At 40.7% G+C, this 12,943-nt stretch overlaps 1 protein-coding gene across 2 annotated transcripts in view; it reads left to right on the plus strand.

Annotated features, from left to right (window-relative positions):
* The window catches only part of ATXN10 (ataxin 10), a 166,345-nt gene that overhangs the window by 40,457 nt on the left and 112,945 nt on the right, over positions 1–12,943 (plus strand). For both annotated transcript variants that reach the window (XM_074391131.1, XM_039463070.2), the window contains exon 6: positions 9,458–9,538. In XM_074391131.1, the coding sequence (XP_074247232.1) occupies positions 9,458–9,538 (81 nt within the window). The remainder of the gene's footprint in view (positions 1–9,457; positions 9,539–12,943) is intronic.

A 12,943-nucleotide genomic window follows, 5' to 3' on the forward strand; every position in this document is an offset into this window, starting at 1 on the left:
AAATGCTACAGTTTTAAAAGATGTCACCATTGGGGAAAACTGGGTAAAGGGTACACAGAATTTCTCTTGTGTTTTGTAAAACTGCATGTCCATCTACAATTATCTCAAAATAAAAAAAAAACTAAAGCACCTGTGTATGTAATAGACTATCATGTTAGGATGTGCACTGCTTAAAATATTTCTTTCTGGTTGCCATACAGTTAGTAACGTTGTCAGCAAACCGTTGGCTTTGTATGCGGGAACGTGGAGTCTCTTAATGTCACCATCATGACGGAAGTGCTTCTTAAATGTCTGTACACAGTTCTGACTTTTTACCAACTGTGTGTGGAATGCAACTTGTGATTTTATGTATATGGGCACACCTTTTTGTGAAATGTTGTATGGAATACTTTAGAATATTAGAAAAAGTTTCTTCTGTAAACATTGACTGGCAAGTGTATTGGGAAGTTTGGGAATTAGAAGCAAAGACATAATAACCGGATGGATATATATGAGGTGTGCAGGTGGCCGTTTTTGGGTTGCATTGTCAGTCTTGGGGCAGTGCTGTTTGTTGGGGTGTGCAGTCACATGTTCTCTCTGGGGGCTCAGGCTGTCAGGTTTGGGCTTATTCTTGAAGGAAGAAGAATTCTTGTTATCCAAAGAAGGAAAAAAAGGGATGCCAAACAGGGGGAAATGTGGCAGATATCCACAAGAACTGTCAGTGTTTGGTGAATGCATGTCCTTTTCATCATTTGCTACTGCGTCAGGAGGCAAATATTGTTTGATATCTCGATTTTGGTTGGAGTTGAATCCTGATGCGTTATTACTGGAAGCAGGAGAAGCAGAATACGTCGATACTGAAGGGTAGACAGTGTTGCCAGTGAGTGGTGGACTGAGACTCAAGCCCAGCTCTTTCTGAGACCAAAATTTGTGCTGTTAATCTTCACACCCAGTGCCTCTCTTAGAGGACAGCTTTAAAGGAAGGGTGGCTGGGAGGTGCATGTGTGTAATGGCGTTTCCGCCAGTGCCTAGCACACGTCGATTCAGAAATCTATTTATGTATTTTTCAGATTATAACTCATTTATTTTCTAGTAGAGGAAGCATTGCCATTGAATCAGTGGACTGATATTTCTCTAATTTAATGCTACTCACCTTTAACCCATTGGAAATGTTACTTAACTGTTTAACAGGAGAAAGGAGGTTATTTTCTAGGGCAGCTTTGTAAGCTTTGTCCAAATTGCTGTGTTAAGCAACTGTGGGTTAGATTTCCCAGATCTTGTAACAAAGGAGGGTGGCATTTATTTTACATAGTACACTTAAATAAAATTTTTTTATGAGGTCTAAAAACATTTTCTAGGTTTTTGAACCAACTGAAATCTGCTTTACTCATGTTGTGAGTATAGTGTCGCCGTTGTATGCATGTATGGATATGGATGATAGATGACTTTCATTAAAAAAAAAGTCCCTGAAACCCCCGCCTTTAGGACTGTCTGTTTACCAGTGATGAGTTGGCCTTTCATTATCTGTTGGCATGTGCTCCTCAGTGCCCACACAGGTGACCTTTACTGTCTTCTGTTTTGTATATCAGCATTGTAATACAGATGCTGATTCATCTGTCTGCAACTGTTCACTTACTTTAAAATCAATAATAAATGAGAAAGACTGAGAGAAAGAGTTGGGAGGAGAGACCTTTATGTGTTTTGTTTTTTAGTAAATGCGGAGAATGACGTAAAGTGTAGTTAGTGCCTTGGCATCAGCAGTGTGATTTGTGAATATTAGCTTTTCTGTAATGACATTGAAATGATGAATTTCAAGATTAAACTGAGGAGTTCTACCTCTGACATTACTGGGATGGGTCAACGCTGGCACCCGAGGCAGAAAGTAACAACAAAATAACCAGATCTCCTGTGGAGAGCCTGTTAACTCTTGTACAGGCTTTCTGTATGTTTCCTACACACGTTTACTGCATATTCTGTTGCAGAACCCCCAGTGACCACTTCATGCTTGCTTCATGTAAATGAAGTGTCAGCCTGCAATCAGTCTGATTGGTTGCAGAAAGCAGCCGACCAGAGGCTGAAGTGAAGTTACAAAGGTCAGACTCCTGTGCAAACATCTGATTGGTTGCAAAAAGCAACCAGTCAGAGGCTAGGGTGGAGTGCCAAAGTTACGTACAAGCAAAGACACCACCCACAGTCAGTATGATTGGTTGTAGACAGAAACTATTCAAAGGATGGAATGAAGTTACAAAGTTGCAAACTAAGCCTCTACCTGTCAGTCAGATTTGCTGCGGGACAGCCAGTTTCCCAACTGCCTGCAGAAAAAGGTCAAAGGGAATGTTTTTACATTTGTTTGTGTCCTCTCTTATTTTCTTGAGTCTTTGTAGTTCTCCTTGAAAACATTCCATGCTCATGGATAGGAAAAATTAATATCATGAAAATGGCCATACTGCCCAAAGTCATTTATAGATTCAATGCTATCCCCATCAAACTACCATTGACTTTCTTCACAGAATTGGAAAAAACTTTAAATTTCATAGGGAACCAAAAAAGAGCCCATGTAGCCAAGACAAATCCTAGGCAAAAAGAACAAAGCTGGCGTCATCATGCTTCCTGACTTCAAACTATACTACAAGGCTACAGTAACTAAAGTAGCATGGTACTGGTACTAAAAGATATATATATAGGCCAATGGAACAGAACAGAGGCCTCAGAAATAACACCACACATCTACAGCAATCTGATCTTTGACAAACCTGATGCAAACAAGCAATGGGGGAAGGATTCCCTGTTTAATAAATGGTGTTGGGAAAACTGGCTAGCCATATGCTGAAAGGTGAAACTGGATCCCTTCCTTACACCTTATACAAAAAGTAACTCAAGATGGATTAAAGACTTAAACATAAGCGCTAAAACCATACAAACCCTAGAAGAAAACCTAGGCAGTACTATTCAGGGCATAGGCATGGGCAAAGACTTCATGACTAAAACACCAAAAGCAATGGCAACAAGAGCCAAAATTGACAAATGGGATCTAATTAAACTAAAGATCTTCTGCACAGCATAACAAACTATTATCGGAGTCAACAGGCAACCTGCAGAATGGGAGAAAGTTTTTGCAATCTATCCATCTGACAAAGAGCTGATATCCAGAGTCTACAATGAGCTAAACAAATTTACAAGAAAAACAACCCATTAAAAAGTGGGCAAAAGATAGGAGCAGATACTTCTCAAAAGAAACATTTATGCAGCCAACAGACATATGAAAAACTGCCCATCATCACTGTTCATTAGAGATATGCAAATCAAAACCACAATGAGATATCATCTCATACCAGTCAGAATGACATTCATTAAAAAGTAAACAAGAAATGCTGGAGAGGATGTGGAGAAACAGGAACGCTTTTACACTGTTGGTGGGATTGTAAATTAGTTCAACCATTGTGGAAGATAGTGTGGCAATTCCTCAGTGATCTAGAACAAGAAATAGCATTTGACTCAGCAATCCTATTACTAGGTATATACCTATAAATTACTATAAAGATACATGCACACATATGTTTATTGTGGCACTATTCACAATAGCACCCAAATGCCCATCAATGATAAGACTGGATAAAGAGTATTTGGCACATATACACTATGGAATAATATGCAGCCATAATAAAGGATGAGTTAGTTTCCTTTGCAGGGACATGGATGAAGCTGGAAACCACCATTCTCAGCAAACTAACCCAAGAACAGAAAACCAAACACAACATGTTCTCACTCAGAAGTAGGAATTGAACAGTGAGAACACATGGGCACAGGGAGGGGAACATACACTGGGACCTGTCCAGGGACTGGGGTGGAGGGATAGCATTAGGAGAGATATCTAATGTAGATGATGGGTTGATGGGTACAGCAAACCACCATGGCACATGTATACCTGTGTAACAAACCTGCATGTTCTGCACGTGTACCCCAGAAGTTAAAAAAAAAGGTCGAAGGGAGTACTCTGGTTCTTTTGTTGCTTGCTTAGACGTGGAAAGTTGGGGTGAAACAGCCTTAGGTTCCCTGCCTCTGGACCCTATTCTTCTGCCTCACAATTGATGTTTTAAAAGATCTCTCTGGCTGTAGGAGAGAGGTTGAATGTGGGGAGGTGGGGGTGGGAGAGGGAGGGGAGAATGGAAGATGGGACACCCTTTCAGAGGCAGGTGTAGTTGTCCCGGTAAGAGGTAACACTGGTGGCAGTGGGATAAAGAGAAATGGATTCACTAAATTTGCTATGTAGGGATAGTGGATGAGACTTCATGGTAGTTTCTGTTTGTGGCATGAGGTGGGAAAAAGAAAGGCAAAGGCAAGAGGCAGACTTCGGCTTATTTGAGTGGGGTGGGTGGAACGGGGCGGTGGGGCCGGGGGAATCGAGAGTTCTGTTTTGGCCATGGTAGATTTAAGAGGTAGCTGTCATGAAAGTTCTAGAACTGGAAGCACAGAGTGCCAGGGGAACGTTTGTGCAAGAGTTCATCTGGTCTGCGGGGAGGGATGCCCTCTGAGACCATGGGACCTGAACAAAAGGTGGGAAGAGGGACTGGGGGTCAGGGAGAGGGAGTGGCATTAGGATTGTGAGAAAAGATACGTATTTTGGCAGTGTTTAGGCTGTGATGTGATTTGTGTTTACGGCACTCTTTGCAAAGAAGTGGTGAAGACTGCATTTGAGGGACCAGACTTTGACCTAGATTTTAGATGACCTGAATAATCGTGTCACTGAGTTGCCTGTGATAGAGAACTGAAGTGAATTCATTTTTCCTTCTGTTTCACTTTATCTTGTTTGAGAAGATATATAGATTTTTAAGGTATTTTGGAGAAATTACTGAACTTTGTCTGCCCAGAAATAGCCACTGTTAAGACTACACTTAGTTGAGTTCTCCAACATGACCATCCCTCATCCTTGAAGCCTGAGGAGCCAGGTTCATCTAAATGATGCTTCTACCAAGATACAGAAATAATGTCACTCTTCAGCAGGATGGTTATTAAATAGAACTAAGTGTGAGATTACTTTGCCTTTATATATTGCTTATATTACATACTGATTTTTTTTGGTAGACAATATATGGTTCAAATACCAAAATGCATAGTTATCCCCCAGCCGTCTACCTGGTTCCTCTGACCAGATCTCCTACTTCTCTGCGCACTGTTGGGTTTTTGCTTTTCTTACTAAATAGTAGATTTTTGAGATCTTTCCGTATTCTTGTGAGGACCTTCCTCATTTGAAGATTTTCAGTGTATGAATATACCAGGATTTAAAAAATCAGTCTCTTCTCGATGAGCATTCAGATTGTTTCCATTTTTTCATGAATAGAAAATCCTGCTGTGACTAGCCTTGGCTGCACGTTGTCATATTGCTTGTGGACAAGTATGGCTGTAGAATAAATTCACAAGTGCAATTACTGGGTCAAAAAGAATGCACTTTTATAATTTTGACACTTCCAGGTTGTCCTCCAGCTGTCGTGCCGGTGTCCACTCTCTGGGCCACACCGTTGCTAACAGTGGTCGCGAGGTTCGCATTTGCCAGTTCTGCCAGGGTGTCAGCCAGCCGCCTTGCACGATTTTATTCTGTATTTTTCTTATGAGTCAGAGAACCTTTTTTTTCCTTTTATGTGTCTTCTAATTTTCTTCACCTATTTTCTATTGGGATGTTGATCTTTATCAGTGTATAGGAGTATTTTCTAGATTAGGGATATTATCCTTCATATAAAATAAAATACACATATTTTTCTGTTTTTGTATGTGGACTTTGCTTGTGGTACTTTATTTCTTATCTTTTTGAGACAGAGTCTCTGTCACTCAGGCTGGAGTGCAGTGGTGCAATCATGGCTCACTGCAGACTCAATCTTCCAGGCTCAAGTGATCTTCCCACCTCAGCCCACTAAGAAGCTGAAATCACAGGTACATGCCACCACACCGGCTGATTTATTTTTTAGTTTGTCGAGGTGGGGTCTCACTATGTTGCCCAGGCTGGTCTTAAAGTCCTGGCCTTAAGCAGTCCTTCTACCTTGGTCTCCCAAAGTGTTGGGAATATAGGCGTGAGCCACTGTGTCCAGCCATGTGTTACTTTTTTTTTTTTTTTTTTTTTTTTTGAGATGGAGTCTCACTCTGCTGCCATACAAATTTGTGAACTTTATTATAACATGAATTTTTTGTCTGTGATTTTTGTTGTTGTTAAGCTCATCAGCCATTGTTAGTGTTAGTGTATTTTATGTGTGCCCCAAGACAATTATTCTTTTTCCAGTGTGGCCCAGGGAAGCCAAAAGATTGGACACCCCTGATCTAGATTATCTCGGTAGTACTGCAGTAGGTAGCCCCCTTCACCTGAGTGATGTTTGTAGACCTTCCCTCAGCACTTCCAAACTCTGCTTTCTTTTCACCTAGATATGTCCTGTTCACCAAGGCAGACCATAGGCTGGGCTGTAGAAGCGGCTCAGTAAATGTGTTAGGGATTGAAATCATAGAGGACTTTCTCTTACCCATAAGATGATTTCTAGAAAAATTCCAAACTTTTGGAAATTAGCACATGTAGTTGATTTGTCAAAGAAGAAATCACAGGCAAATTAGAAAATACTTTGAACTGAAGTATCAAGTTTTGTGGGATAAAGGAAAAGCAGCCCAATGTCGTGGCTCATGCCTGTAATCCCAGCATTTAGGGAGTCCGAGAAGGGAGAATGGCTTGAGGCCAGAAGTTGAAGACCAGCCAGGGCAGCATAGTAAGACACTGTCTCTACCAAAAAAATAAAAATTAAAAAAAGCTGGGTGTGATGGCACATGTGTGTGGTCCTATCTACTTGGGAGACTGAGGTGGGAGAATTGTTTGAACTTAGAAGTTTGAGGGTACAGTGACCTATGGTCATACAACTGCACTCCAGCTAGGGTGGCAGAGCGAGACCCGGTCTCTTAAACAAACAACAACAACAAAAAACTAAAGCAGTGCTTAGAGGAGAGTTTGTTGCTTGGAATGCTTTTTTTTTTTTTTTTTTTCCCCAAACAAATTCTTAATCTGTTATCCACGCTGGAGTGCAGTGGCATGATCTTGGCTCGCTGCATCCTCTGCCTCCTGTGTTCAAGCGATTCTCATACCTCAGCCTCCTAAGTAGCTGGGATTACAGGCATGCACCACCACGTCCAGCTATTTTTTTTATGATTTTGGTAGAGATGGGGTTTCACTATGCTATGTGGCCAGGCTGGTCTCAAACTCCTGGCCTCAGGTAATCTACCCACCTCAGTCTTCCAAGTGCTGGGATTACAGGTGTGAGCCACTGTCCTTGAATGTTTCTATTAATAAAGAAAGGTCTGGGGATGGAGACAGCAAACCACATTGGCATGTGTGTACCTATGCAGCAATCCTGCAAGATCTGCACATGTACCCCAGAACTTAAAGTACAATTAAAAAAAAAGGTCTGAAATCAGTGACCCACAGTTCTACTTTAAGAGGATAGAAAAACAAGAAGATAGGAAGTCCTGAGTAAGTAAGAAAGAAGGAAATAAAAGATGAGGGCAGAAATCAATGAAACATAAGACAAAAACAGTGGGAAAAATTCACAAAGGCAAAAGTGGTCCTTTGGTCAACAAAATTGATCGAGAAAAAAGAGAGCCCTAATTACCAGCATTCTGAAGGAATATGTAGTTACCACCTCACTCTTCAATAAACTCAAACCTTGGTTGAGGCAGCTTTCTTCACCTGAGACACTCTGAAGACCCATGCTTTCGAGTCCTGGCTTCCTTTGGAAGCCGTAATGGTGTTTTGTTGCTTACAGTTCCCCAGACACGCAGCTGCTCTTCCCTTCTTGCTGTTTTTCTGAGTCCTTTCCTTCCTTTTCTAGGAGTGCTGTCCTCTTTTCCTTCTTCCAGGGATTGACAAAACAGCTCCTCGAGCCTCTTTGATCTCCTTGCCCCCTGTCCGTCACCCCCTCTTGCCCCCAGACTGTTGGTTAGATACATTTGTTTCTATTATATAATTCTTAATGTGTGTCTGCCAGCATTTCACATGTTCTTCTGTAAATTATCTGTCTAAAAATGGGTATTTATTATTTGGAAGTGTGACTTGTGACTTGGAATATTGTGTTTTTGATGTTCCTATGGGAAAATGCTTTGAATTTTAAGTACCTGAATTATGAATGAGCTTTAAGGTCTCAATTTAGTTTGTGTATCCAGCTTGAAATGCATGGATTTCTATTGACCTGCACAGATTGATAGGAATACTGTTTGAGAATTTCAAATATTGTCCGTCATTGTTAAGAATGTTTTACGTCAGTGTTGATCAGCTATTTTTTTTTTTTTGAGACAGAGTTTCACTCTGGGTACCCAGGCTGGAGTGCAATGGCACAATCTCGGCTCACTGCAACCTCTGTCTCCTGGGTTCAGGCAATTCTGCTGCCTCAGCCTCCTGAGTAGCTGGGACTACAGGCACGCACCACCATGCCCAGCTAATTTTTTGTATTTTTAGTAGAGACGGGGTTTCACCACGTTGACCAGAATGGTCTCGATCTCTTGACCTCGTGATCCACCCGCCTCGGCCTCCCAAAGTGCTGGGATTACAGGCGTGAGCCACCGCGCCCGGCTGATCAGCTATTTTAAATGCTGTGGAGGAAATAGAATATGTATTTTGCTTTTATGTGAAGTGACAGTGTATTGTTATTTAAGGTGCTTCATTTGGTTATCAGACTGAATATAGTTTTATTATATTTTATTTGTTAGCAAGTGGTTCAACTATGTGCCAATGTATTTAATGCTTACAATTTTTATTGCTATAACCTGGTTATAAACGGTATATTCCTTAGTTTTTCAGTCTTTCCCTCAGGTGTCCTCTGGTGAATATAATTCAGAATTAATTAATAATACTGTTCAATCTTTTTAGTTGTCACAGGGGTACTTTGAAGAACTATGCCTATAATCTTTGCCTTGGGGTTTCTATAAGTTGATCTCTAAGTTTAGGTGAGTGCATAGCTTCACAATGAGGGTGTTTTCTTGGAAACCTGAGAATTCTTAAAGGTGAATAATCAAGCCGGTATTCATCATTGTGTTGTTGGCGTATGTTTAAAGGGAAGTGTGACAAGTCTTTCTCTGATTCATTATAGCAGTTGGCTTCTGACTAAAACAATTTAGTATGTTTTTTGTTTATACCTGATCTTGTTGCTAAGTGAAGAATTTTTCTTTCTCAACTTAGATAAAAGCTATAGTAGCCCCGTCTTCTAGTTGAGTCAATTTAAATTATTTCAATCAAGCTTTCAGAAGTAAAATTGGAGGAAAATATTTTTAAGATTTATTTTCCTTTTAGCTGCTAATAGATTAATAATGTGAACCTTTTAAAACATTTACGATTACAGCATGTCAAAAATTCACAGAAAAGAAATGCTTTTGTGTGTAAGCTGTGCTTATAAAGTAGATAAGGACATGTTGGTCTTACTGTGTTTCTAGTAACCAAACTTCCCTCCTCTCTTTTCTCTAGGTTCTTGATTATTACAGACCTCTTTCTGAAAAGCTCGGAATTGGTACAAGCCATGTTTCCCAAACTGAACAATCAAGAAAGGTAATCCCCCAACCAGTGTGGTTTTGAGTATTTAGCATTCCATATAGGGTATTCTGTGCACAGGACTGAAAAGCTGTGCGGTTTCTGAGTTGGCACAGAATCTCTAAATGCATGATTCTGTGTCAGTAATGGTTTTAAATTGGTTGGTTAACGTTATAGCTTAGCCACAATAGGCAGTGATTTATGGAGGGGTGCGGAATCCAGGCTGGTGCCATTATTCAGTAAATGCATGTTAAGAAAAACATTAGAACAAGATCTTATGCATGTGCCTGGATTTTAGAATAGTAATTGATGTAGCTGTGTGTTAAATCGCATACTTGAGGTGTGCTCATTTGTTTATGTCATGGGTATGATTATTTGTGATGTACCCTGCTAGGTGTGTAGGCTTTTGATGGATAATTCGGACTAAAATTGATATCCATCCACAGTGTCACAGTTACTGTAGTAGGAAAAGCAGTGACCTAGGAGTTCTGAGACTTTGGCCCTGTGCCTTGCTATGATTATAGTTCTTTATGTGACCTTGTTGGGATTCAGTTTCCTCTGTGTGTGTGTGTGTGTGTGTGTGTGTGTGTGTGTGTGTGTGTGTGTGTATTTTTTTCCTAAATCTCCATGGTAAGGCACAAGGAATTCAGTTTCTTGACCTGTAAATGAAGGGGATTGGATAAAATAATTTGCAGTACACTTTTCATTTCAATAGCACACATTTTTCCTTACCTTATTAGAAATGTTGCCTTAGGAAAATAACACATTTGTTCGGAAACCTCAGATCTAATGATCAGAATCTTTTAAAGGTGTTAATCTTTTGATCGTGGTCGTGAGTTTTAGTGGTTTCGGACTTTGTACTTCGTATTTAGGTTGCAGTACTTAAGCGTTATGTACTTTTTGTAGTCTTTTGCTAATTAGGTTTTTCTTCTTTAATATCTGTAACAGAAAGGAAAAGCTTATGCTTTTAGCGTCATATGAAATACCAGGTTTCTAAGTCCAATTCCAGTGCTCCCTTCCCTCTCTCTCTATATATATCCCCATTGTGGATGGAGAATTATTTGACCTCAAAGAAATAAGATGATACACAGTGCAAAAAATTAGTAACTTTTTGCAGTAAGGAACACCTGAATACAAGAAGAATGCAGTTTAATTGCATTTTAATAGTCAAGCAGCTTATTTTCCATAGTCTATCTAAATTAATGATGTTTTACATAACTCATGGGGATGGTAGAGTAAAAATGTTCTGTTTTTATTGATAAAGTTGTATCAGGTGCATCCTTACTTTATTCAAGGTTCTGCTCAGTTGTCACCTCCCCTTGCCCCTGGTTTATTTTTCTTCAGAGGAGATGCGCTGTCATTTAATCACATCATTCATCCATCGTGTAGTGTCACATACCTGCTTGTTATTGTAGCACATTTCCATTAGATTGTTGGTGCCCCAAGGGCAAGGATTCATCCCTTTTTATTCTTCATTCCACGTTTCCAGTCAGTGGTTGGCACATAGCAGGTGCTCAAAAAGAAAAGAAAAGTATTTCAGTGAAAGCATGAGTGGATGAATGAATATTCTTACTCAGTAAAGTGTTCATCTAGTATACTGATTAATGTTATCTGCTAAGTCGGAAACCTCAAGGTTATCCTCAGCTTCTTCACTTTTAACTTTTTGGTTCATGCTGGTCAGTAGACCTTGTCAGTTATGTGTAAGACCATCTGAAGGTCTTATGTATTCTCTTTTTTTGTCACAGCCCTTGTTTACCCTATGGAAACTTTGACTAGATTTTGACAATAGGTTTTGTCAAAAAATTGTAGTAAATCACACGTAATATAAAGTTTGCTATTACCACCATTTTTTTTTTTTCCGGAAAAGGTATAAGATGGGGTCATGCTCTGTTGCCCAGGCTGCAGTGCAGTGGCTACTTACACGTGTGATCATAGTGCATTAGAGCCTTAAACTCATGGCCTCAAGCAATCCTGCCACCTCAGCCTCCCCAGCAGCTGGGAGTACAGGCGTGGGCCACCATGCCAGACTGTTATTGTAACCATTTTTTAATGTACAGTTCAGTGGTGTTAAGTATGTTCACATTGTGCCAACCTCTAGAACTTTTTCATCTTGTATATCAGAAACTCTGTACCCACTAAACAACAAACTACAGTGATATACCACTTGGTACCCATTAGGATGGCTACTATTAACAAACTGAAAATAACACGTTTGGGCAAGGATATGGAGAAATTGGAACCCTTGTGCACTCTTCATGTTTCCACTGGTGGGAATGGAAAGTGATAAACCCACTGCCTTAGTCTGGTTTCTGCTGCTGGAACAGAGTACTGGAGAGTGGGTAATTGACAAAGAAAAGAAACTTACTTCTAACAGTCTGGAGGCTGGGGAGTCCAAGAACATGGCACTGGCATGTGGTGAGGTCTTTGTTGCTGCGTTATCCCATGCTGGGAGGTGAGAGGGCAAGTGAGTGTGTGTGAGCATTACTGAGACGCAGTCCCTGCCCTCGTGTAAGGGTAATAACCATGCATTATTACGTACCAGGATGAAAGCGCTGCGTAAATTCTTAAGCTTTTTTCTTGTGCTAGTTATTTTCATTGTTGCCAAAGTTAGTTGACTCCTTCATCTAGAGCAGGCGTCCCCAAACTTTTTACACGGGGGCCAGTTCACTGTCCCTCAGACCGTTGGAGGGCCGCCACATACTGTGCTCCTCTCACTGACCACCAATGAAAGAGGTGCCCCTTCCTGAAGTGCGGCGGGCGGGGGGGTGCGGATAAATGGCCTCGGGGCCGCATGCGGCCCGTGGGCCGTGGTTTGGGGACACCTGATCTAGAGGCCAGTAGTCTATTTGGGCAGGTTACTTGGTGGAGAAATTTTGGATATAGACTCCTCATTAATTCATGTGGCATGATTCAGCAAAAATGAGAGCCTACGTTTACATGCTTGTCTGGTCTCCCTTTGAGGTGAACTGAAGTGAATATTAACAAATCGGACTAAATCATGCTAAACAGCCTGTGTAGTTTTCAGGTTTATAATCTGTATGTACAGCACAGTAGTCAAGGACACATGCTTGTGCTGCCACATACTGCTGTGGTCAAGTTCATGAGGATAATAATAGTAGCTACTCCATGAAGTTATTGTCACAACTGATTGAAATGTGTGTAAAACTTGACTTTGGCATCAGAAGGAGTTCACATACCACCTCAGTACCTCTGTAACCCAGGGCAAATACCTTGACCTATAACGTGAGCTATTGCTATTTCTGCTTCCGTGCTATTACTACTATTATTGCAAGGACAGGTGTCACGACTGCTACTGCTATGCTGAGGACCTTGCCTTTTTCTCCAGGCAGTATCACTGTTAAGTCTAGAAGGCACCATGTAGCCCTTGTCATTTAATCATCACAAACACTGTGACATAGGTAT

The sequence above is a fragment of the Saimiri boliviensis genome, chromosome 21 (assembly GCF_048565385.1).
Source record: "Saimiri boliviensis isolate mSaiBol1 chromosome 21, mSaiBol1.pri, whole genome shotgun sequence".
NCBI lineage: Eukaryota > Metazoa > Chordata > Mammalia > Primates > Cebidae > Saimiri > Saimiri boliviensis.